Raw genomic sequence first — 26,291 nt, 5'->3', positions numbered from 1 at the left:
AAAAAAAAAAAAAAAGAAGAAGAAGAAGGAAAGGAAAAGAAAATAAAAGAAACCAAGTGCTGGAGTGCCAAGCAGGGGAATGAGAGCGGCAGCGAGCGGGCTATGGGGAAGGCTGCTGGGGCAAGCCAAGAGCAGCACAAGCTGCAACCGCTGATAACGGCAGGGACCAGGCAGGTGCTACCGGTGCTACCCCGAAGTCCCGGAGGCGGGGAGGAGATGCGGAGGGGACCCAACGCATCTCCTCTCCGTCAGCATCCTGAGCAGCGCCCGGGAGGGCGGAGGGAAGGGAGGGCGATGCTCCGCTAGGGGTTTATTAGATTGGACATAATCATCTTTAAATAAGGCAGCCCCCCCCTCCACACCCCTCGGTGGGGTGGGGGGGGAGCAGAGCGCCTCGGGGCTTTCTAGATAAGGGCGTCTAACGCATCCCCCGCTCCCGCAGGCAGAGCCGGGCAGCGCAGAGAGCCGCTCAGGGGCCGCCGTGCCCCGGGAACCCCGGCTGCAGACAGAAGGGGGGTCCCCGCCGCGGTGCTCTCGCCTTCCTTCTCCTCCTCCTCTTCCTCCTCCTCCTCTCGCAGGAGCAGAGGGGAGGAGAGCGGTGCCGGGGAAAAGTTGGGGGCAGCGGCTCCGGGGGAGGATGCCCCGGCGCTGCCGCCCGCCACCCCCCTGAGCGCCCCCCTCCCCCGGGGCCGCCCCCCCACACACACTTTGTGCCCTAGGAAGATGCTGCGCTGCGGGGCCCCCCTGGCCGCGCTGCTGCTGGCGGCGCTCAGCCTGGCCCGCGGGTATCCCCGGCCCCCCGACCCCCCGCCGGCCTCCGGCTGCGGGATGGAGGCGCCGAGCCGCCGTGCCGCCCCCCCGCATCACCCTTACAGGCTGTACCCGCAGGGTCCCAGCGCGCACGGGGTGCTCGGCTCTGCCGCCCCGCCGGGATCCGGGCGACCGCGGGGCCGGAGACCGCGGGGAGCCGAGGCAGGCGGAGAGGAGCCGGGGGGCGAGACGGACGGCCAGGTCCGGAGGGAGAGGCAGTGGGGCCGGGGGCCGCAGGTGCCGAGCCCCCTCCGGGAGCGGCCGCTGCCCGCGCTGTACTTCTCCGGCGGCCGGGAGCAGCTGGCGGCGCGGCCAGAGGCGCTGCCCGACATCCCGCGGGAGGAGTTCACCCTGGAGGTGTGGGTGAAGGCGGAGGGCGGACAGAGCAACCCGGCCATTATCGCAGGTAAACCCCGTCCCGCAGGCGGGCAGGCAGGGAAGGATGGGGACCCGACACTCCCTTCTCCCAGCTTCCCCTTGGGGGGCTCGCCCGCGTTCTCCGCTTTGGCAGGTGACACCCCGCGCTCCCACCCATGTCCTCAGCACCCTAGGCGTGAAATATTCCTCTTTCCCTTGAGACCAAACCCTAAAACATCCCCTCCCCTAGCTTTCCCCCCCGCCCCGTCTTTCCAGCCCGGCCCCCCCTCGGCTCGTATCTAGTTTTTCCCACTCCTAGCGCCGGAAACTGGAAGGTCCCTTTGGGGGACACGTTCCGCTAGACCCTCCCCTGCACACCCCCCTTCCTTCCCGGGGGCCGCGCACACTCGGGGAGCTGTCCGGGGCTCCCCGCTCCCCGCCCGGCCCGGCCGGGCTCCCGGCTGGTCCCCGGGGCTGACGGCCGCACGGTGGCAGCCGCGCCGCACGCACGGCCCCGGTCCCGGCGTCCCCCGACCCCGAGGGCTCTGCGGGGCGGCTGCCGGGGCAGAGGACGGCCTCTGGTGCTTTCCTACCGGGAATTACCCGTTCACCCCGCCGAGCTAAGAAACAATCAAATGATGAACAGGTCTTACGAGGAGTCGCTGAGGGAGCTGGGGTTGTTTAGCCTGGAGAAAAGGAGACTCAAGGGGGGACCTTATTCACTCTCTACAACTACCTGAAAGGAGGCTGTAGCGAGGTGGGTGTCAGTCTGTCCTCCCAGACAACAATAGGACAAGAGGAAACGGCCTGAAGTTGTGCCAGGGGAGGTTTAGGTTGGATATTAGGAAAAATTTCTTCACCAAAAGGGTTGTCAAGAGTTGGAACGGGCTTCCCAGGGAAGTAGTTGAGTCACGATCCCTGGAGTTACTTAAAAGAGGTGTAGATGTAGTGCTTAGGGACACAGTTTAGGGTGGACTTGGCAGTGCTAGGGTTACAGTTGAACTTGATGAACTTAAAGGTCTTTTCCAACCTAAATGATTCTGTGAGGAGACAAAGAGGACTGGCACCTGGGCACGGAGTGGGACAGATATCATCTCCTGCATTGCTGCTTCATGTAGCCTTGGAGTATGGATGTTTGTGGCAGGGCAGCACAGCGATGTCAGGCAGGGCTGGGAATGGGTGGCAGCGCCAGGATGTACCACTCCCATGGGATGTCTGGGGTCTCCACAGTGGGGGCTGTCGGGTTTCTCTGCTGCCCCAGCCAAGCTGACTGGCTGGGGGAATCCTCTCTCTACCCTAACTCTCCCTCCACTGGCAATTGCTTCTCTGAACCTCCCTCTGCTTTGCTTGCTGCCCAGCCCATTTCATTAATTTATCTCCCTGGCTTGTAGGGGAGATAGCTGAGTCTTTGCTGTGGAGGAGGTAGGAGTGACAGGCTAGAGGATGGGTGGCAGAGGGGAAAAGCAGCTGTGTATAAGGAATCTATCCAGTGTTCACCTCTCTGTCTGCCTTCCCACCAGGGTCTTTGCTGCCTCCCCAATGGCAGGCAGTAGCTTTGAATGCAGAGAGCACACTTCCCAGCCATTGCATTGGCAGCACAGCTGTTTACATCTGGAGGTCTGGCCTGCAGGTGTTGGGCTTTACTTTTCCCAGCTAGCCAGTGGATTTTTGTCATTTGGGGTTTGTTTTTAATCTTCTTTTTTTTTTGATTTCCTTGCAGAGGGTGGGATGGTTGTTAGCGCTGATAGCACCTCCCGTGAGCACTGGCACTCGGGTAATATTGCCTGTCCTCTGTGCTCCAGGGTTTGAGTCAGGCCCAGGCACATCCTGCTGTCTGAGTCACTGTCCGCTTCCCACCAGCTCCCTGCAACCAGGACTGCAGGGCCCCAGGTGTGGGTAGCAAAGGGGAACAGACCATTGCTGATGGCATTTCACATGAGCAGGTGATGCAGACAGCTGTCAGCCCTTCAGCAGGTGCCGAGCCTGCCTCTGATCTGCTGCTCCTGCTCTGTCAGTAGAGGGGACTGAGCCATGGAGTGGTTCAAAGCTGTGGAGGAGCTGGAGATGCTCCAGGTGTTCATGTGTGAGAAAGGGTGGGAGGAAAGAAGGGCAAAGCTGAGCATCTTCCAGCATCACTGCCTGGGAAATAAGGCCAAGCTGAGCAGCTCTATTTGGGCAAAGTAAGCTGTCCTGTTGCCTCATGTGACTGCTGCCTGGATTGAAGGGTCAGGAGTTGAGGCTTTGTTCTTGTAGATGTCACATTTCACCTTAGGGCCACCCTGGATATGGCTGTTCATCCCTTTTAGCTCCTCTTGTGGGGGGGGATTTCTGCTGGGGAGCAACCCTAGTGCCCTGCCATGGCCAGTGCCCAATGGGAGATGTTGCTTTGAGTGTGGCCCTCACAAAGTTGCACACTTCATCTCTTTGGAGGTTTTTTCTCCACCAGGCACTTTTCCTGGTAGATACCTTTCTCTCAATTAGTTTTGTTTTTTTTTTTTTTTTTGCACTGTTGCCAGCTCTTGTTTTAAACCAAAATCTGTCACCCTAAGCACGGATGGACATCACAAACCAGGTTAGAGCTTCACTTTCCCACTTGACGGATCAGAGGCAGGGCTGCACTCACAGGTGCTGAGGAGATCACTTTGCACCTCCTCTGCAAACAGCTCTTTCCCTTGCTGGTGGGTTGCCCCAAGACAAAATACTAAGTTCTTTGGCAAACTGCAGGGCCTTTCAACTAGGGCCCTGGTGCTTTCTTGTGGAGGCCCTAGGAAGATGCCAGGACCTGGTGCTGGATAGCTCTGCTTATAGTTCTGCAGTGGCTCCTGGCTGTGGGATGTGCTGCTCTGCTTGCATGTTCCTTCACTGCTGCTGTGCCAGAGATGATATCCATGGCCATATCTAGGAAGCGCCAGCTGCTGGTGTAGTGGCTTTCCAGCCCCTCTTGTAAAGCTGACCTTGGTCTTACTTTCATCCCTTTGATGAAATCTCCAGATCTGGTTTTAGGCTCCTTTAAGGTTCTTTTGGCAGGTTTTTGAATTTGCCAGACATTTCCAGGCTTGGCTTGGCTCCAGCATGGGTTTGCGAGGATGCTAATTCGCACTCACCGCAGAGACTGTTACTACCCTTGACATTGTTTGCCCTATTTTTTTCCTTAGTGTTTAATAAAATTTGGCACACTCTGAATTATTTCAAGGTGAAATGTGTGAGTTCTAAGAGAGGAGGTATCAAGCCCTGTTTCTCAGTGAGGACCAATACTAGAAGATGGCTTTCAAGTATGCAGGTCTAAGCCCCTTTCAGCCAGCACCCAGCCCAAAAATACCCCCTAGTTCTGCCTTCTCACGCCTGCAAGGCTCCTCTGCCTGCCTCCTGCTTTTTGTCTCTCCCTGTCCCAGCTTCCCCTGGTCTTTCTGCTTCCCTTTCACAATCCACAAGAAAACAAGAGTTGGCCAAAGCCCATCCACCCACAGAGGCTTGTGCGTGGCTGCCTTTGTAGTGAGTGGTGGCAGGGATCTGTGCCCAGGGTGGTTACGGCTGTGGGATGTCTGAGAGGCCACCGCCCATCTTGCCCTGGGTGAAAGGGACAGATGGAGGGAGGGGTGCTTCTTCCTCGGTTGCAGCAGGACTGGACTGACCTTGGCCAGCCACGTTTGTCAGGGCTGGCAGGGGAATGTGGGGTCGTGGTAACCTGGCTTCAGTCACATCCCCTGGATGAAAGCCAGGAGATCCTGCTCTTTCTGGAGATCCTGCTGCTCTAACCCTCTGCCTTTCTCTGCTGTCCTCTTTGCAGTCACAGGGACAGGTACAGTTTCCCCAGTGTGTCATGCTGAGCACCCACAGGGACAGGCAGGGCAGTAGGACAGGGCAGGAGTGCCTCGTTTTGGCCTGTGATGCCCTGACTCCATGGAGATGGGCAGGCAGTGCATGCAATGGCAGTGGCACAGTAAGGGGCAGGAGAACCCACGCAGCACGGAAGAGTCAGCTGGAGCATCATTAATACAGCAGCAGGAATACAAAAAAGAAAGGGCTTCTGGGCACGGCAATAGGTTTCGGCAGCATCAGGCACAGTTGCAGCTGGACGTGATTTGTTGGGCTGGTGAAAGGGAGATCTGGAGGCTCTCAGAAGGTGCCACTGGTGGGGTGCAAAGTGTGTCTTCAAGCTCTTTTGCCCCAGCTGATGATCTGCATGAACATCCTTGTTGTGGTGATTTAGGAGCCCAGAAGCATTTATTTTGAGCGTGGGTGCATTTGCCCTTGCTAGTATTTAAGTGCCGTATGGCCACTGATTTCCAAGGGCATTCAGTGCCTGCAGGCCGCTGGTTCTTGACTGTGGGCACTCAGGAGCCTAAGTTTCAGGGAATGTCAGCAAAGCTCTAGTTCTTGCCCAGCCTAAAACACAGGTGTGCAACACACGTGGGCACACAGGGAGAGGCTGAGCCCAAAGCTGTTCCCCAGGATGGATTTATGCTTTGGAAGCCTTATGGGCTGAGGAGTGCACCCACCCAGCTGGAGGCAGTGCATCCCTCTCCTACCCTCACCTGTCTGCACTGGATGTGTGACTTGGAGGAAAACTGGAATGTAAAGCAGAGCCGTAAATCTCCCTGGAAGCTGTTGGGGAAGTATTCCTGAAGGAGGCTGTTTTGCTTTGGGTTGCTGTGCTCTAATTCTTAAAAGCTTTGGCCCGCAGATAAAAAGCTTAGTCTCTAATCCTGTTCCAGGAGTGCTCCTATGGAGAGCAGCGCAGAAACACCTGGCTCTTCGGCCTCTCCTTGCATTCACGCTCTTCTTCCCCTCTCCATCCCGCCTCTCCAGTTATGCTGTCTCTCCTGGCCTCTTCATCTTTTCATCCAATGATTCCGAGGGTGCCCTAGGTACAGCACCCATTGCCCTCCCTCTGGACACCTTCATTTACCTGTGGCAGTGGCAGCAGAAGGCTCCCTACAGCCCTGCCAAGAGCTATCTCACTGCCAAGGACCTGGCTTATGCTCTGGGGAGGAGCAGTGATGCTCTCCAGTGCTCACCAGCTCTCCTCTCTCTTCATCCCCATCCCTGTCCCCACTGCAGGTGTCTTCGACAACTGCTCACATACAGCCAGCGATAAGGGCTGGGCGCTGGGCATCCGCGCCCTGCAGCTCGGCGGCAAGAAGGACGCCCGCTTCTTCTTCTCCCTCCGCACGGACCGGGCAGCCACTGCCACCGAGGTGACTGCGTACCACCAATACCGCCCCGAGGCATGGACTCACCTGGCTGCCAGCTATGATGGATGGTGGATGACTCTCTATGTGGATGGGGCACGGGTGGGCCGTGCTGGCGGGCAGGGGGGACCCCTGCACAGCGCGTTCATGGCCTCCTGCCGCACACTGCTGCTGGGTGGGGATGCCTGGGGGACTGCACACGCTTTCCGGGGACACCTGGCTGGGCTAGCCTTGTGGCAGGGTGCCCTGTCCCAACCCCATCTCCAGCATCCCTTCCTAGAGGGGGCAGCCAGGGGGGCAGCAGGGCTGGCTCTGGCTGCTGGCTTCGCCACCCCAGAGGAGAGCTGGGCACCTTTTCGGGAGGGTGCCTTCCCCCAGCAATGGGTGCTGCCATCCCCACCATTGCCTGTCCTGCAGCCGCTTGGCCCCCCTGCCTGCGGGCAGACAGCCTGCGACAACGTGGAGCTGGTCTCCCACTACAACCGGCACTGGCCGCTGCGCAGCGGGAAGGTGGTGCGGTATCGGGTGGTGAACCTGGCAGAGGATGATGGTGGGCGGCCAACAGTCAGCCAGGAGCAGGTTTGGCGGCAACACCGGGCGCTGAGTGAAGCTTTCCGACCCTACAACATCTCCTGGCAGCTCAGCTTGCTGGAGGTACGCAACTCCTCCCTGCGCCGCCGCGCCGTCCTCCTGGGCTGCGAGCCCAGCAAGGTGGGCAACGAGCGCTGTGACCCTGAGTGCGAGCACCCCCTGACTGGCTATGATGGTGGGGACTGCCGCCGGCCCGGCCGCTGCTTCTCCTGGAAGCGCCGTGATGGCATCTGCCACATGGAGTGCAACAACATGTTGGATGACTTTGATGATGGCGACTGCTGCGACCCACAGGCCACCGATGTAGCCAGGACATGCTTCGACCCTGATTCACCCCAGCGGTAGGTGCGGGGTTTATGGGGAGGTGGCACATCAAGGGATGGGGTGCACCCTTTCCCTGACAACCACTCTGCACCTGGATGTTGCTTCCAACTGGTGATTTTCCAGTGTGGGAAGGCAGAAGGGTGTTTTCCTGTGAGACAGGTGTGCTTGCCATTGAAGGCCAGTAGGTCCTACGGCATGGCATGGCACCCCTCTGTGATGCCCTGCCATTAAGTGTTTTTCCCCCCTAAAATGAGTGGGTGTGATGGGATGCCCCCCTCCCCGGTGGTATTCCCAGTGCAGAGCTGCCAGTCTCCTGGGACACACCAGCAGGACTGAGGGTGGGCAGAGCAGCCCTGTGCAGAGTGCTGCTTTTCCTGACCTCGCTGCATGGGATGCAGCAGGGAGGGGCACCAATGCCCCTTGCTTTCCTTCCATGGATGTGTCCGACAGTCTGATTTCTTAATCTGTATCCCAAATGCCTTTGCAAGAGTGCTGGGGTAGGGAGAAAGAGGTGACATCACGAGGTGTGTGTGGCAGGGTTTGGTAAGGTAGTGGGGTGGTGTGAATGAGCCTCCCTGAATCTCGCTGTGGGAAATGATGCCTGTGGGTATATGGTCTTGGCTGGGCACTGGCAGGGGCTGATCAAACCCTGCATCTCAAAACCAAATGTGGTTGAGGAGCAAATCACCTTCTTCAGGCAAAGGCACAGGGTGGCTGCTTGGTGCCAGAGGAGGATATGTGCCTTTACTGTATGTCGCAGGTGCAAAATCCACATTGCTTCTTGGAACATCAATGCACAGCATTAAGGGACCCTTGCTCCCTTGGTGCACCCTTGGTGGAAGCAGCAGCTGGAGCAGGATGGAGAGGGGGGAATCCCCTGTGTGATGGGAGACCCTGGAGTGGTGGGGACAGTGTCCTTAGCACAGTTGGTGGCTTGCACACACCTGCCGTCCTCCCTGGAGCTTCTGAAGTGCCGGCAGCCCTGCTGATGCCTTCCAGTGCTCGGGGCTCTGCCAAATGTGCTTTCTGGCTGGGGACAGGGAAAAAAGTCATGGCTTCTGCGCTTTTTTTTATTATTATTTTTTTAAGCTGTTTCTGTCTCAGTGTCAGGGAAAGTTGTTGATTCCCTGCTGCTGGCTCCTGGCGACAGGCAGAGATGCCCACAGGAGCAGGAGCAGTGCAGTGCAGATGGCAGCATCTGGGGACAAAAGCTGCAGGGGAGGGGCTTAGGGACACGTTGCTTCTCTGATCTCCTTCTTTCCCCTTCATTGTTTTTTCCCTGGTCTGCATGAGAAGGTAGGCTGTAACCATAAATACTTTTTCCCAAGCCTGCTGCTTCTCTCTGCAGCTTCCCAGGTCAGACACAGCGGGAGGAGGGAGGCAGATGTCCCTGCTGAGGCAGAGGTGATGGGAGAAGAGCAGTACTTCCCTTCCTCCCTTCCTGAGCCTTTCTCACACATCTTTCAGTCATCTGAGAAAACAGGGGAGGAGAATGGGGAGCCTTTCTTCCAATGCATCACTATAGCCATGGAGCCTCAAACCGTGCCTCTGCCCAAGCACTCCCCAAGAAGATGTTCTTCCACCTCTGGAAGTCTCACCATTGCTGTCCTGTGCCTGCTTGTACCCTTGTTTCCCATCCCTGTGAGCGACTACCAGTGCTTTCCTGGGCACAGGGGAGATGAACAGCACTCCTGCCGGCACAACAGCTCTCCGCTCATCATGGCCATGAGCACTGAATGCCACTCGGCTTTTGTTTCAGCAGGGCAAAGGCTCAGTCCTTGCCCTCTGTGTGCAGTTAATGTTTTCATCCTCAGACAAGAAAGGCTCCACCTTAAATTAAAAAAGGCCAAATTTTTGCTGGTATGAATCAGGGCTTCCATTTGTCAGGATTTTCCCCTGAAAGTTGGGAAAGAAAACAAAACAAAAGAAAACAAAAACCTTGCTTTTGTGGGAAAGGGATGGGAAAATGGGAGCACTAGGGAAATAACAAATCTTTTGCAATTTTCTTTCTGCAGACCTCATTGGCCTGCGCAGAAGACAAAACTGATTGTAGGCTAAGCTCTGGAAAGCAAAACCTGGTGCACCCAGCATTTGGGAAATATGGGGGCATGAGCTGAATCCTCCTGCTGCTGAGCTCTTGTGAGCTGTCTTTGGCTGGCTTCTTCAGAGATATTGGTGGACACCCACCCTTCCTGGGCTCGTCCCTGCTGAGTGTACCCTGGCTCCTGGGGAAGAATATACCTGTCTGTGGGAAAACCACTAGAAATTGGTAGTGTGGGTTTGAGAAAAAAGGAGGTGAGCTTGATCTCACACGAAGACATGGCCAGGTCAATGTTATTCGCCCAAGGTTGGTAGATGAATCTCAAGATACACAAGAAGGTGACTTTAGCCCAAGGGGTTTTGTTTGGACAGAGCTCCAGCTGAGTGAGTTCCTCTGGATTTGCTCATAAGGTATTATACTTAAATGAGCATTTATGAGCAGTGGGGCAGCTGGGGAACTTACAGGAGGAGTTTTAGGGTGGAAGCCAAAATGGGAGAAATAATGTGAAATAAAATTTAACAGACTGTGGAAAGGCAGCACGATATGAGCCAGGTGCTTTGATGTGAACAGCCGCAGTCGGCCTGTAACTGCAGGAGAGCAAGCAAGCGAGCTGGATGCTGCTCCACTGAGATGCCCAGGCTTTTTCATACCTGCTGGAGAACCATATGCCAGAGCCCAGGAGGGAGCTGTGGCTGTGGGAGAGCTGGGGGATAGGGAAACCCTGCTCTCTAAATCTCCTCCCAGATCAAGGTGGCAAGACAAAAATCTTGGGATCTTTTTTTATGGAGTAAGTAAGTTCTGCTGTATTTCATTTCAGGGCTCTCACAAAAAGGGGCCTGGATGTGAATGTTTCTTAGTTAGCTAAAAATAATCCAAATGAGACAGTCAGACAGAGACACTGGACAATTTTTTACTAGCATTGTAGACAGATTTAGTCTATTTTGTTGAATGGTCTCAATACCTTGTCTTGACTGGCATGACCTTAAGCACTCACGAAAAGTTTTTACCATCTTAGCACATCCCTCATTTAAAATCTCCTTTCCTCAGACTGCAGCTTAGAGACAGAAAAATCAGAAGGAGAAGCCTTAGGAACAGTGGTAGCTCTAGGACTTCTTAGCAGGTGCACATCTCAGTACACTTCCAGGCCCACACTTCATGCTAGTAGCATATACCCTAGCAATGCTTAACAGGGGAGGAAAATGGGGTTTGGAAAGAAGGATTATAAAGCTCTGATGGGGTGGACCCTGCTGTAGCTGAGGTAGGAGCTGCTCCCAGCTCTAGGGTGGGGGATGATGCTGAAACGATGGCAGTGTTACTGTGCACACCACTAGATCATGAAGCCATCTTGCCAAGTCCTTCCTTCACCTGGTCTAGTACCTCATGGGACAGGATAAGTCCCACTGAGCTCTGAGCCAGCCTCTGTGTAAAAACCATCAGTGGGAGTATGTGCTTGTGGCTGGAGGAAGACTAGAGCTCAGGTGAAGAGCTGAGTGTAGACGTCCTTGCAGGGCAGTACAACAGGAGCTATAGGAAGAAAGTTAGAGACTCCTCATATGCCCTGACCCATCACATGAAGAAAAAGGAGACAGGCAGTGGCAGGAGAGCTGCCTGCTGTCATCCTTCACCCTGATTTAAAGCATTTTCCAGGAGTTGCTGGCAGTGCAATGCTAGGGTCTGGAGTAAAATTTGCCTTGATTTGCTGCAGACATGCATCTTCTTGCAGTGCCTTGAATGCAGTTGTTAATTGGTGCTCTTAGAGGGAAAGAAACAACAGCTCATTAACAGCAATTAACACTCAGTGAGGTTTCCCCTCGGGCAGTTAGTCACTGAGAGTCTGGTGTGTGACACAGTTAATGTGAAAAGAAATACTGGAGGGGAGTCTGGAGAGCAAAGTGGATAAGGGCAGAGCTGCTGGGCCTTTCATCTGACTGCCCAAAGCAACGGCAGAAATAACCAAAGTGACAAAAGGAGGTGAAAAATGATGAGGCATCTCCAGTCTCCTGGTGGCCTCCATTGAGATGACCACAGCTGTGATGTTAAAGTGTACCTGATTAACAGGACGCTTGATGGGCTTTAATGCAAGCTTAGCTGGCCTCCCTAAGGGAAGGGTGCTTAATTGGGTTGAGGATGCTTGGGAGCCTCCTGCTGTTTAAGTGCTGTCTTCAAAAGCTTGTCCAGATTAACCTTAACTGAGTGTCTGTCATGGCCATTCCTTTTTCCCAAAGGGATGAATGAATTACTCTGAACGAACTACTCTGGCACTTAAGCAGCCCACTGTCAGGAAATGTTGAGCTGGATGTGGCTGGACAGGTAGCATAAAAGATGTCAAATTGGAAGCAGGTAAGGTATGGATGGTATGTTGGGGCAACAAATGATGGGGCCAGACAATAATACTAGCGAGATGGTAAAACAACATTCAAATCAGCTGCTCAATTTCCCTCTACCTTTCCTTGCTAGAGGAGACCTTAGCAGATCTTTCTCACGGTGAAAGGGAGCAGGTATATGCAATATTATTTCAAAATTAGAAGCCTCTGTTGAATTTTGGAAGGTTCCTCTCTGCCCATCTCTCCAACCTGTCTAGATTTTTCTGAATGACACAGCACAGCACGCAGGGGCATCAACCACTTCTCTCAGTTTTGTATTATCAGCAAACTTGCTGAGGAGACACTCCATCCCTTCATCAAAGTCGTTGATGGATAAGTTCAATTATACTGGACCCTTGGGGTACACCACTAGTTACAGGTCTCCAACTACACTCTGTACCACTGACCACAACCCCCTGGGACCTGCTATTCAGCCAGTTCTTAATCCTCCTCACTGTCCACTTCTTCAGCCCATGCTTCCCGAGCTTGCCTATGAGGATATCATGGGAGACAGTGTTGAAAGCCTTGCTGAAGTCCAGGTAGACAACATCCACTGCTCTTCCCTTCCCTTCCCTTATCTATCCAGCTAGTTGTCTCATTGTAGAAGGTAATCGAGTAGATTGAGCATGACTTCCCCTGGGTAAATCCATGCTGACAACTCCTGATCACCTTCTCGACTTCCACATGCTTAGAGATGGCTTCCAGGATGAGCCATTCTATCACCTTTCCAGGGACTGAGGTGAGGCTGACCAGCCTATAATTTCCAGAGTCCTCCTTCTTGCCCTTTTTGAAGACTGGGTTGACATTTACTTTTTTCCAGTGCTCAGGCACCTCTCCTGACTGCTATGACCTTCCAACAACATTCCAGTCATGCGAGTTGTACCACCATGTCTCTGTAGCTGCAATGAGATCAAAGCACCGTGACTGCACATAGGCCTGGTGTTTCCAAAGGACAGTGCCTCAAGTGCTGGGCTCAGGTCTTGGGGATTGGAAGTGTGATGGTGAGGAGATGGATGCTTTGGGGTCATCAAAGGTGACAGTGATGGGTTCACTGCCTTCTGAGCTTATTGCTTCTCCTCTCTAGTAGACCTGCTGGGACTGGGGAGGTACAGTAATAAACAGGGCTTTTTGCTGGAGCTTGATGGTTTCTTGGTAGGTGCTTTAAAGTTTCATGAGTGTGGTTGGATTTGAGATCATAAAAAATGTATTCTTTCCTTGTAGGAAAACCCACTCCCTCTGAGTTTTCCCACTGATTACTGATTTCAAAACTTGGCAAGGATAGAAGGGATCGTCCTTGGTAGAGCCCATTATATCAGATGGGCAGGTTGCCTATCAAGCTGCTTACTCGTGATGGGACTTGGAGGCTATATCCATATGAATGTGCTTCTGGGTGACTCAGCTTGCAGGTGAAGATCCCAGATTTGCTTTTGACCTTCTCGAAGTACATTGGAGAGTATTTGGCATGTCACTACCCCTTAGGAAGTATTTGGTGCATTGTGCCAAACGTGAGCCCAGCAGTGGGATTTTTCTCCCAAGAAGGGGAACTCAGGGTGGTGAGATAATGCATGCAGTGTGGGATTGGTTGGTGTGACTTAGTGGGCTCTGCAGTGCGTTTACATTTGTGCTACTGGGGAACTCAGTAGTCAGTCTCTGGTTGCTGCCTCTGCTGTCCTGTCAAGATATCTTTTGTTTGCTTAGTCTTCCTATTTTAATTTATTGTTCCTTGTTTGCTGTGAAGGCTGCTCCTTTTCTTCCATGTGAAGCAGTTGTCTGCCCTTGTGTCTTTTGTATCTTCCGAACTTTATTATAAATGAGGCTATGAGTTGAGCATGCCAAAGACTTCTTTGGAGCTTTTGGTCTCACAAAGATGTCTGAGAGGGAGATTATAACTTCAGCAGCATGAGCTGGTAGATAAAAGGAAATATCCATATCACAGTGGATCCTAGTGGGACCAGACATCTGTTGTGTTATCCTGGGAAGCAGAGGAGCAGGGCTGGAAGAGGAACATGAAAGTGTAGAGGTGTCCAGGTCCGAGGGCTGGTTCCCAGCCCCTGACTTTGGTGCTAGACAAAGCAGCTTGCTCTGTATAGCAAGCTACAGCATACAGCTGATGCACTTAAATCTTCTGTATGTTTAGGGGTGCAGTAATGCACAACTTTGCTGCCCTAGGTAGAAGGTTTGAGGGCTAATTTCCAATAAGCCTCTGCTGGAGGATAAGTCTCACTCACTCCTGCAAGCCTTCCTGAGCTGGGAGCTGCCAAGCAGCATGTGCCTCGAGGAAGCTGCCAGGTCTCCCCAAGGATGACTCTGTGGGAGAGGGGGAACATGATCCTTATGTGAACGGGGGGAGAGCACTCCTGCCCAGCGGCTGTAGGCAGCCTGGGTGCTTTCGGGGAAAACAGCTGTCCCAGATGTGAGCTATTGTTCTAGCAAACACCACTGTCTCGGGGGCTCACTTGAAGGGGGCTGATTGTATCGGGATGGCAATTGTGAGGGAACAGCGTGTGTCCAATGGCTGGAGGGGTGGGGGGTGTCACTCTTTGTCCTGATGTTCAGCTCTCCCCAGGGCTCCTCCTCATTTGACTGTACCCTTGCCCACAAGTGGCGGACACCAGCTGAGACCCTGGCCATGCTAGAGAGACCTCAGGAACTGAAATGGCAGAGTGGCAGGGAGCTCAGCAGCCATCCTGTGGAACATCATCAGCTTGGCATTGATGGGGTCTCTGGGATGAATTAATCAGCATTTGGGTTGGCAGGCTGAGCTGTGGCCATTGCAGTCGTTAAGCGAACACCCTGCTTTTAGTTTTCCTTGGCCCAGCTGCCTCTGTTATTTAGGAAATCAAATTGCCCCTTTGCAGAGAGGCAAGAAGGAATGGCTCTGGCAGAGCCCAAACCCACCGAAATGGCATGAGGCAGAGGACTTTGCTGGGAGGCTTTGAGGAGGGCGAGGATGCTGAGCTTTTGTGACTGCAGCCTGCCAAGGGCTGTGCTGGGGACCAGAGGCAGCCTCTGATATTTTTTGTTGTTTGTGGTTAACATATGATTGTTACATTACAAAACTTCCCCAATAAATCATCTTGCGTCCTTTTTATATCCACAAGGAAGGCATTTTTAGAATGCTGGCTTGTGTGCGCCGCGCTCTGGCTGGGACACACAATCTCCTGGACCTAAAAATAAGTTGGAGGCTTGGTACTTGTTTTTTGGGTTTTTTTTTATGAAAATAATAATAATAAAAAGACAGGAGGAGATGTTTGGGTTGAAAAGATTTAGTTTCCTCTTTTTCTCTGTCTCAGTCCCTCTCTTGATCCGTATCGAGGCTAGTAGTTTTTGCTCTTTAGTGAGAAGTTTAGGGTGAATGTAGCAAAGCTTTGGATCTTTTAGCAAGATGACATTAGCATGATGGTAAAGAGTGTCTGAGAGGGATTTATTGACCACAGGGCTATGTGGTTCCCCTTGCAGAGGAACTGGGAGCTATTAGCTTAATGCCTCTGGGAGCGTCCTCCCTGCTCAGCAAATTCAGCCACTGTTGTCAGTCCTGTCAAAGGGTTGTCCTTCTGCCAGTGCCCAGGAGCTTTCAGCCTGACCAGATGAGACCAGCCAGAGACTGGAAAGGTGGCACCCTCATCTTCTGCCACCCTTTCACTGACTTCTGCTGCAAGGCAATTGCCCCTCTAAAGGATGGCCATGCACATTGCAGCCTGCTGTGGGCTCATCTGGGCATCATCAAAAATCTTTCCCTCGCCTTGCAGTGTTCATTTCCTTTTCTGCTGCCCTACTAGTCAGGCAGACTGGGTGAAGAAGGGACTGACTTTTGCTTGCCACCTAATGGTCACCAGAACAGTTTTTGGAGATGATCTCAAGCTAGGGGCTCTGCCTCCACCATCCATGCAGAAGCTAGCTTATGGCCTCCCCCTCTGCACTATCTGTGACTTCTTTCAGGAGGGAGTGAGCTGTTTCTTGATACATTTTATTCCATGCGTCCTTCCAGCCTCAACTAGTCCTAGCACAGAGCTCCACATATACTCTGTCTCCTGAGACCAGGCACAGAAGATGGTGTTGAGTCTGATGTGACTCATTTTGGCTGAGACAGGCTTTAGGCACATCCTTGCTGGCACTGTAGGATCATCTTCACCATGATCATTCAGTTCACAGCTCTCCCTCAGGACGAATCTGGTGAAAAGCCAGACACTTGCTTTCCATTCAAGAGCAATGGGATGTAGGTTTGCAAACACCTGCCTGTGCTGCGGACAGGGGTAATCTTCTGCCAGAGAAACTGAGGCACGGAAGTCTCAGACATCTTGCCATCCTTGAGTCATGCAGCAGTGAGGTACTGCTGCTGATGCTGGGGCTCTGGCCTCCTGCTTCCTAGCCCCTGGACGGGAAAGAGGCATTTAATGAAAAGAGGTGAAGCGGCTTGGTCCTGGCTAAACGCAAGACAAAAATCTATGCTCTTTTTTAAGCAGTTCCCCTTTGTCTGGCTTGCTTTACTGAGCCACCTGGTGCTGAGACTCTGCTCAGCCACATGAGGCCCATACAATGCTGAGGGAGAACAGGAGTGTTGTACCTACCTGTGTTTTACCCCTTCTGCCTTCCTCCAGCAGACTGTGAACTGTGGTACAAAAATTAGCAGTGGAATTCAGGACACCGACTTGGTTGCGGAGACCTTAAGACCTTCCTGAACCTGGAATGTTGCTTTGTATTTTTGATGCAGGCAAAATGTAAGAGAAAGCTGATTTACAGGTCTGGTCTTGTGGGTTAGGTGGGATAGGGCTTATCTGTGCAACCTTAGATAGGCAAAATGTGCTGTAAAACTTGGTCCTGGCCAGGAATGTTTTTTATTTTCCATTGAAGCAAACAATCCAGGCAGAAAGTAAACCATACCTGGCCTTGTTTAGCTTGGAGCCTACTCTAGAATAACTTGCCACCATTGAGTTCTGCCTCACAAAACCACAAGGGGCTGCAAACATTTCCCCTGGCGCTTCTCACTCAGCCTCTCTCACATATGTTCTGTGTAACACCAGTGTCTCGCCAGCCAGCATCAACATTGTCAAAGGAAGACGAGCACTTACCCTGCGTGGTGGATAGCGAGTCTCTCCAAAGTGTGTTGGTGTGCACTGGAGCTGGGATGTTGCTTGCACTGGGCTTTGGAGCCTGGCCACCCAGAGTGATGCGGAGCTCCTCTCCTTCCCCAAGCTGCTGCTTCACTGCCTTTCTCCCTGACAGGGCTCCTTTCCTTCCCCTAAATGGCTCAAAACTGGATCTTTAGCTCTGTTTCTTCTGAATTCTTCTGATGAACTCCCCCAGGCACCACTGTTTCCCTGTTTTCAGGGATGATGTCTCATGATGAAAGCTCCCATGTTCTCCTTACAGCCCCCGTAGAGGTGCAGTAGCTTCCTGACTTGCTAGGTACACTGTTAGCTCTCGCAGATGGCCAGGCACGTGCTCTAGGGGAATCATGATGTGTTTTCAGAGACTACCGTGGTGGTCTGAACATCCTTCATGCCTGCCATGAGGCAGGGGGTCAGTGCTGGGAGCACATGGAAAGCCAAACCCAGCAGGGTCCTATCACGCAGGCATGCACAAGCCCTGGGGTTTGCACCCAGAGTCTGCACTTGGCCAGCAGCGTTGCTTCTTCCTTGCATGCTCTTGGGGTTCAGGGGGTGGAGGTGAGTGTTGCTGCAAGCAGGTGGGATACTGTGTTATGGATGTACTTAGGATGGCAGTAGGAGACACCTTACTGGGATGGAAGCAGGCGGTGACCTGCAATATTTGTCTCCTTTGCTTATTCCACTGATGAGGAGAGGCAATGGGCCATGGCTCTGAACTCTCCAATTTCTTCTTTGTGCAGTTTTTGAAGGGGAAGGTAGAAGGGAGCAGGAGAACAAGATGTCCCTTTGAAATCTGGGAGTTTTCAGGTCCTTGTTTTTTTCTCTGTCTTATTCTATGGGGGTGATGTATACCCAGTCTAGCTGTCCTGCACATCCATGGCTGGGATCTCCTCTTTGCAATGGCTGAACCCACAGGCTGGTTTCAAACAGATTAAAATCTTGGGCAACTGTGTTCCTGCAGGCTCATGAAAAAGGCAGCCAGGAGAGGGGAGCTGCCCCCATGATGGGCAAAGATGGGGAACAACTGCAGCCTGTGCTGAGCCTTTGTAGACCTTGGAGAGCTGCTGGGGTTGCTAACCCTAAATGCGTGCTTTGGTTGGCTGCATGTGTGAGTCAGTGCTTGCAGGCACCATGAAATAAATATCAGGGTTTACTCTGTTCGTTGCTTCCAGAATGGCATTCATTTGTAGTTCATTCCTGTTGAAGATTTTGGCATGTGTTAACCCCAGATAAACCAAGATTCCTGCCTCAGAATTTCACTCTATGATTGTTAGCTGAGAGCCTGTGAGTTCAGTTTAAACCCAGGATACTGAGGCACAGCTCCCAAGAAGCACTCCCTGGGAGCACTGTGGCTGCATCACCAATGGAAGATGAGAGATGGTCCATGTCTCCTCTGCTCCTGGGAGCATTCTGAAAGCTGGACTCTGCACTGCCACGTAGTCTAATGAAGGACATCCCTGTACCTTGATGGGGTCTTAGATGGGTCGCATGTTTTAAGATGATCTCACCCGTGAGGAAATGATAAGCCTCTCTGAGGAAGAGATGGCCATGATTCACTCTGATAGAAATAAAAAGGACAAACAAGCAAATGGAAACTCCCTATTGACCAGGTCCGTGCAACTTAAAAGGGTTTTTACTACCTATTCCAGTATGCGTTTGAAAATCATATGCATTTACTCTTACATACTACAATCAGACAGTTTTTAAGCCATTAAGGCCATTGGGTCAATAACCAACATTTTCAAAGATCTATTAAATACCCATTTCCTTGGAAATAGAGCTTTTACAATTGATCATGGCTACTGACTCCCATTAAAATAACCCCCAAATGCTATCAACTCCCCCAAGATGTAGAGCACTAGAAAGCAGATAGCCAGGACAAATTTATCCCAGGGGAAAGTTGATGGCCCATTATGCTTAAGCAACACAAGAATTGTCACATAAGCCAGGAAGTTTATGGGACTTGCATGGATTTGTCTTCCCTGAGGGCATAAAAAGAAAGGTTCATGGGGTGAATCAGTAGTACTAGCACAAGCTCAAAGCTGGCTTCCTGTGGGAAGCATTTGGCTTATTTTGTATTAACTTTCAAGTGTGTACAGGCTTTGGCAGAACCAAGATGCTTTAGGGCTGAAGTGCTGTAAGAAATGCTGAATTTGTGAGCCTATTTTTGGTGGCACGAGGTTTTCCATGTTAACTTATACAGGCGCGTTACACCTCTAAGGTTGTATGGAGGAAGCTGCTGGGAAGATTAAGAGGTCCTTGTTTCCCTGCCCTGGGAAGGAAGCCCTTTTGGGCAGCTGGTGTTGTGTTGGACCCTAAAGCAGTCTGTGGAGGTGTGAATGTGGTGGGACTGTAGGCGATCTCTGCAGGTAGCCGCTGCGTGAGAATCAGCTCAAGAGATGGAACTCATAGGACTGTTGTCCTCTTTGGCATCTTGATACTCAGCCACTCATGCAAATTTTATACTGCCTCTTGAGTGGTGCTGCCAGTGATGGCTGCTTCCTAGGTGGTTCTTCTACTCAAGCCACCATTGCCTCAGGGGTGGGTTTTTCCAGGCATATCCAAGCCGTGTGTGATGCCCTCATCCCTTGTGTACCCAGATTCTCTTTGGCTGGAGCCCAACACACAGTGAAGCTGGTGAGGGACTCTTGAGGACTACAGAGGGTATTATTCTAGCAGTGTTTTACCTTCTGTGATCCCAGGGGAATGCCTGGCTGCTCCTCAGCCTTCCCTTCACTTCTTGCATGTGTTTTGTGTCTGGCTGTGTTACCATGCCTGTCCAGATGAGAGTCATTTGGATGTTGCTACCTTGTCAAGTTGTCAAGATGCTGGTAATGATGTTTGTTGCATACCAGCGTAGTGCTGTACTGGAGTCGGAGTTCCTAGACCGTGGTCATGGGGATGCAAGTAGTCTTAACAAGTGCAGAAAGACTTTAGCTTTTGTCTAAAATAACATCACCCCCCAACTGCATTAACACCAGAAATTTCAGGGAAGGTGAGAGTTCACAAATTCTAGCAAGGAAGATTCATGTATGCAAGCAGAAAGCCTGAGTCTGGAGGATTATCTCTTTAGACAACCCCCCTCTACAGAGTCACCGTGGAGGGGAGTCCTTTGGTAGGGTGAACTGGAAGGTGTCCACTTTGACTTACTGTCTGGAGAAGCATCTCTTCACTGATGATACAAAGAGTTTGGAGAGTTTGCTCTCCAAAAAATATCCATGCCACTTGATTCAGCATCTGTCTTCCTGGGCTTGTGTCTGCTGCCTCAGAAGCAAGGCTGCTGCATGTTGTGTTAACCCTTTGCAGCCTTGGGTGAATGTGTTGTCCACACACCAAAAACATTATTGGCAGGCTGGTGCTCGTTCCTGGGAAGTCTTAGGGATTCCTTGTTTGTCAAGAAGAGGTTTGGGTAAAAGGGGAGCCTTCCTGCATGGGGGGAGTAGAAAGATGAATTGTCGTGGTTAAAGGACATGAAAGCAGAACCAGGAATCCCTTGTGACTTCATTAGACTGTATGGTTAGCTGGAGCTGGCTTGGTCTCAAGTATTTTCCAGCTGTCCATGGAGGGCACTTGGACAGCTTCCACTCACCCCCACTCCCACTTCCCCTCTGAAATGTCTACAGGGAAAAGACTCCTATTTTTGAATTGCAATGGAATTCCTGTGGCATTACACACTGCATCCTTTGCAGTACCCAGAGAATTAATTTTGATTTATGGTACTGCATGGGGTACATGGTGGCCTTGCTTTTCATTTGCAAGTGCCATCTTTTGCATTTCAGTAGTAATGGCCACTTTCATGGCCCCAGGATGAATATGGCTGTCACTAAAATGTGCCACTCTTGCTCCTCTTCTCCCTCCTTAAACCACATCAGGCTTGTGTTACAGCTTGATTGTCCATTCTGCTGGCCCATAGATTAGCAGATCCTCTCTATCCCACCTGCCCACCAGCAGTGGTCCTGTTGTTGAGGCAGATATTGCTGACTGGAAAAGCAGCAACAGCTGTGTCTCTCCAGAGTATGTCAAGTCTTCTTTGGCCAAGGTAGCCCAGAGCCTGACCTGCAACCATGAGTAGAAAGATGCTCTCTCCCCCATGAGTTAAGACAAAATTGCAGAGGGAAAAGCATGAGAAAGGATTGTGAGGGTTTTCCAGGGAGGCCTGAAATCATGGATGTAGCATGATTTTTCAGCTGCTTGAAAAGGAGCTTTGGGTTTTTAGACCTTAGTGTGGTAAGGTCTACTGCAGTAATAGTTTTTCCATGCACAGCTTACAGTCATTTGGTGATTTTCCCCTTTGATTTGATGGGGTGACAGAGAGAAGATGGAGTAGGACTCCAAGATGGCAGAGGACAGGAAACAATAGACACAATTTGGAAAGTGAGAAATTTGGTTTAGACGATACAAATTTTCTATTTTTGACCATGAGTGTGGTTAAATACTAGAATAGGTTGTTAAGAGAGATTGGAAAACCTCTCTCCTTGTATCTGTTCAGGCTGGATATTGCCTTGAGCAATGTTATTTAGTTAGACCTATTTTGAACAGGGGGTCAGAGTAGATGACTTGTGGAAATCCTCCTTATCCACAGATATGAGTCATTGATTCCACTATTCTATGCTGACAGTCACTGAAGCTGCTGAACTTCATCTCCTTTCCTTTTTTCTACAGCATGAAATGTCACACAATGACAGCACATTATTTTGTCCGACACAGAGCCATGTGCTCCTGACCTAGCATGAGGACCACACAAGCGTCAGTGTGGCTCCACTGTGCTGCTTCTTCTACCTTGCCTTCTGCCAACCATGAGTCTCACACGTAAAACAATATGCAGTGTTGTGCCTAAGTCTGCCTCAGTCAGATTGTCAGCTAGTGTCATTCAGAAGAATTTTAAGTCAGCAGCATCCTGGGTGAGCAGCTGTCATGAGGGAGGCCATCATATCTGATCTCATTCCCTCAAATACCATCATTTCACATGGTGTACATGCCCATTTCTAATAATGGCAGTCCATAGCCCTACTGTCCCTAATCTCTCTCTACTGTTGAATATGCTGTTCTTGAAAGCTCCACTCTCCCAGGGATGCAAATATTTCCCAGGTCAAGGTGGTATTGCCATGCAGCTACCTGCTCACAATGAGTTTTGGATGCTATTGGAAGAACTTCCGCTTTGAATCTGGCAAACCTGATGACCTGATGGCCCTTCTTTGTCTCTCTTCTATCCTGTGCTCTATCCTTTGGGTTTGGTAGAGCTGATAGCTGTATCTTCATGTGTCCTGTCTCTCCTTGTGTTTCTGTGTCGGATTGCAGTGCCCACCCTGTTGTAAATACCATCTAGTTTGGAATACTCTGGTCTTGTAGGCATTGGAAAGCTATTTGGGGAGCAGAGGAGAGTGCTGCCATTTAAGCTGTTTGTGGAGTCCAAAGGCTGCTCTGCCTTCCCCCTGGGGAAAATAACAGAAGCTCTACAGAAGAGGGAGAGCATAACCTTGGCAGTAAGCAACAGGCGAAGACGCCAGTTGCGTGTTCCTTGTCTAAGCTAAGGATGCCAGTGGGAAATGTGGATTGAGGAGAATTGGAGTTTCCCATTCTAGAGCTGTTTTGGCCTTGCTTGTGACTTTGGGGACACCAGCAGGATATTTATGCTTTCCATGCCATAGCGGGTGAAACTGGGGTCCTTTCCTGTTCTTGTCCATCCAACTCATCTGAGCATGTCAGTTCTGGAACTGCTCCCTCTTCCCTTGACATAGCCTTGAACCTTCCAGATCTCTCAATGGAGGAAATTAGAGTTATTTATAATTAAGGGTTGACAAAAAATGTTGCTAGCGTCAAGGGAATGGCAGGCGACAGCCAGAAAAACATCATGTCTCCAGAAGAGGGGCGTCGGGAATATCCCTCTGAATAGGGCTGACGTTAGCTCTCGGAATTTGGATAGCCTAGAAGGACTCAGGGCTATTTTTCCAAGATATCATAGGTCAGGAATCAATGATATTTTTAAGTTTGTGTCCCCCAAGCAGCTCTGGTGCATGAAGGAGATTTCCCCCCACCCCCCCTTCTCCCTCCTTATGCTCTATTTCTATGAAATTTTTGCTTCTCTTCCTTCTGCGTCATGCCACAAATATGTTCTTCAGGTTTGTTTATTCTTCTCCCTATCTATTCCTCCCGGCCTGCTCCCGTCTTGGTTGGATTGAAGGGATGGCGTCAGCGTGGCGCGTGTCTGGGATGCTCAGGCGAGACATCACAGAGAAGAGATCATGTTCTCCTAATTTGTTGTTTCCGGTTGGGAGAGTTTTCTCTCCGCAAGCTGATGTGGCTGGGGAAAGTGTTCTGGGAATGCTGCTTTGTGGTGGGAGATCTCAGGGCTTGGTGAAGACAAGCTGGTCATCTCATCTTGCCATTAAATGCTGCCATATCATCCAGCCAAGATTTTCTAAAGTAACTGGGATTTCAGAGCTGCTTTGTTCACTGGGAAGGTGGGTGAGATGTCTCCAGCTCAGGATGGCCTATTGGGGCTGACCAGTAGAGCAGAGACAGTCAGCAGATCCTGATTATCTGAAATCTCCCAAGTCAGCAATGGCTTCTGAAAGTCTCGGCTGTTTCATATCTAGAGAAATGGCCTTGGGTTACTGAGCTCGGCTCCACATGCCATCCTCCTGTAGTCTACTTCTGGAGTTTTGTTCCTCTATTTTTAATCTTTTTCCTCCTTCTTTTCCATTTGCTGTAGCAACCTCTCTCTTTCTAAACACATCGGTTGGTATAATAACTTGACTACGTATCCTGCCATCTCAAACACTCTATTCGCACATCTCACTTCACATCTCAGATGAGAATATGCCATTTTTCCCCTTAGCCCATGCTCAGTTTTTTGTCTTTCCTTCTATAATTCAATGTGTTCAGGAATGCACTAATGGACATCACTTTTACAGAAGCTCCTTGTTCAAATGTAGCTGGTGTACCTTCACTGCAAATCCAGCGTAAAGAAATGATTGCATTGTGCAGCTTAAAGATGCCAATTGCTCCTGGAAGCATGGGAACAAATGAAATGCTTTCCACCACCTTAATGTTGCTGTTGGCCTTATGCTGCAGGTTTAGTCATTCTTATGACATATTTCCACAATGGTGCATTTCCATCATCATTCCACAGTGATGTATTTGAAGCCTTTCCATGAGTTTTTTTCCTTCTTAGAATCTCTTCAGTTAATGGCTTCACAAACCACAGGTCAGGGTCCTCAGATTCTGAAGACTTAAAGACAATGTCTTCTAAGGCTACCTGTCCTAATCATGTCTCAGTCCATGAAGTTAATGGCACTGATGGTGGAAATGCTAGTACTTGATTTAAAAGAGTATCTGTCATTTGCAGCACAACTCAAGGCTCTACTGCTATTATGATTGGAATTATTGTTCTCATTAAGTTAGATCCTGATTATTTTACACAGCTGAGGACATGAACTCCCTAAAGATCAACACTGGGATTGTTGATGTACGGTTGAATGCAATATAGACATCTGAACTGTGCAGAAAGAGCCATGCAAAGGGCAGAATGAAACTTAAATTTCCTTACTGCTGGGTTACATTTTTTCCTCCGAGTGCTGAGAGACATGCCACACTGTGAGGATCATTTTTTGGACACCCAGACACCCATGGGTGTTACTGCTCTGCTGCAACATCTGTTGCCTACATACCTCTCCCAGCCGTTACCTTCCTGTGCCCTTTAGAAATGGATGTCTTGGATATCCTCATTCCAGTATTTTTTTACTGCTCCTGCAACTCTTTATTTTCAGCTCTGAAGATGGGAGGAGAGACAGCCAGCAGTGTTGTCAGATGGCTTTCTCCACTAAACATGCCCTTTGATGGATCTGTCTTCAGTGATGTCCTCCTCTCCCCGTTAAGCTTATTTTGGGAGCTTCTGTACTTCCCTGCCCTGGCTCCTGCAGACATCCCAGACCTCCTCTCAGAAAGGATTCAGATGATGTGCAGAGAGACAGATACATGTGAAGAAGGCCCTGCTGTTGGCTCAGTGCTGGCTAGACCCAGGCAGCATTTTTGTCCAAGGTCTGTTTTGAACAGAGGTGGAAGAGAAATCTGTTTGAGCAAATTCTGAGATTCCTTTTGCTCATGCTCTTCCTTATGCAATATACAGGGATGGGGGTGAGGTAGCTCTGCAGGGTCCCCTTGTTCTTACCATGCACTGCCACCTCCAGCATACTCATCCTGGGGAAGAGGATAGAGTAGAGGGAATCAGGCTAGAGAAGCTGGAGAAGAGACTTCTTGGCACTAGATGGCAAACACTTTATTTTTCCAAGAATAAGGTTTGCCTATTCCTGCCCTGACCTGTATCAGGGACAATCCCTGAAAACCCTTGTTGGAACCAGCTGGAGTTGTTGATTCCTTTCTGTTTCCTCATACCTTGAGAAAAACTTACTTCCCCTCCCACCCTTCAAATTACACTTTTTCTTTCTCCTTGTAGGACTGGCCTCTGCATTTCTTTTCTTATCCCATTGTTTCTCCTCCCATTTTGTGTCCTGTTACCTATTCTCTGGGGTCTCTTCTGTCCCTGTTGTTGGAAAACCTTCTCTAAGAGTAGAATTCATCAACAAATCTACTGTAATTAGCAAAACTTCTTCATTTTTGCATGACTTCCTCCCACCCAGATCCCTCACTCATGGGACATCCTGTAGAAACCTGCTGAATTTTGCCATGCTTTTCCAAATGTGGTTGGTTTCTGAGAGTTGAGGATGAGGTCCCCAGGTCTACTGCACCCTTTTCAGGTTATCTGCAGGTGGCTCCTGCTTTTCCTGTTTTGGACCATTGAGATCTATGTTGACTGTCTCCTCTCCCTTGTCCTTGCAGGGCATACATGAGTGTGAAGGAGCTGAAGGAGGCACTGCATTTGAACAGCACCCACTTCCTCAACGTTTACTTCGCCAGTTCAGTGAGGGAAGAGTTGGCTGGTGCTGCCACTTGGCCATGGGATAAAGAGGCCCTTAGTCACCTGGGTAAGTGAGCTGTCCCACTCATGGGATCTCAGGGTTGTTGGCTTTTTTCCCTCTTGGTTGACTTGGCAAAAGAGGCAGCCATGATTTGGCTGAACATTGAGGATACTTAACAAAAAAGTCATGATAACAGGCTTTTGGTGTAGCAACAGTTGCTGCCATAAGAAAAGTCGTTGCCTGTTCCCTGTGTCCATGTGGATAAAGTGGTGGGTTACACCCTGACAAACGGCTTCCAGATTGTTATGAGAAACTTTTGATGTTGAAGGCAGTGAGACAGTGAGATAGAGACCTTGGGTAGAACTACAGGTTCACTATCAGTGCAGGCTCTGGATTGGGGTTTGGACTCATAATTTGACTTCTCTGGGACCTTCCATATTTGACTTCTGGGACCTTCCAAGTCTGTCTTCCAGGGTTCTGGAAATGGTGAAGTTCCCTTTGCACCATGTTATGACAAACAGATAAACCAGAAGTGTTGGTGTTTTCAGAGCTGAGACTCCAGATATGAACAACTCGAAAACTGGCCA

General features: G+C 50.7%; 1 protein-coding gene across 1 annotated transcript in view; it reads left to right on the top strand.

Moving 5' to 3' along the window:
* Positions 1–723: 723 nt before the first annotated feature.
* PAPPA2 (pappalysin 2) overlaps positions 724–26,291 on the top strand; it is a gene marked incomplete at both ends in the record, with an annotated part of 86,332 nt that continues 60,764 nt past the window's right edge. The window contains 3 exons of the mRNA XM_080623043.1: positions 724–1,216; positions 6,229–7,291; positions 25,625–25,770. Of these exons, the coding sequence (XP_080479169.1) occupies positions 724–1,216; positions 6,229–7,291; positions 25,625–25,770 (1,702 nt within the window). The remainder of the gene's footprint in view (positions 1,217–6,228; positions 7,292–25,624; positions 25,771–26,291) is intronic.

The sequence above is a fragment of the Psittacula echo genome, assembly GCF_963264785.1.
Source record: "Psittacula echo genome assembly, chromosome: 7".
Lineage (NCBI taxonomy): Eukaryota > Metazoa > Chordata > Aves > Psittaciformes > Psittacidae > Psittacula > Psittacula echo.
Note: the sequence above shows the minus strand (reverse complement) of the source record. Positions and strands in the feature narration are given on the sequence as shown.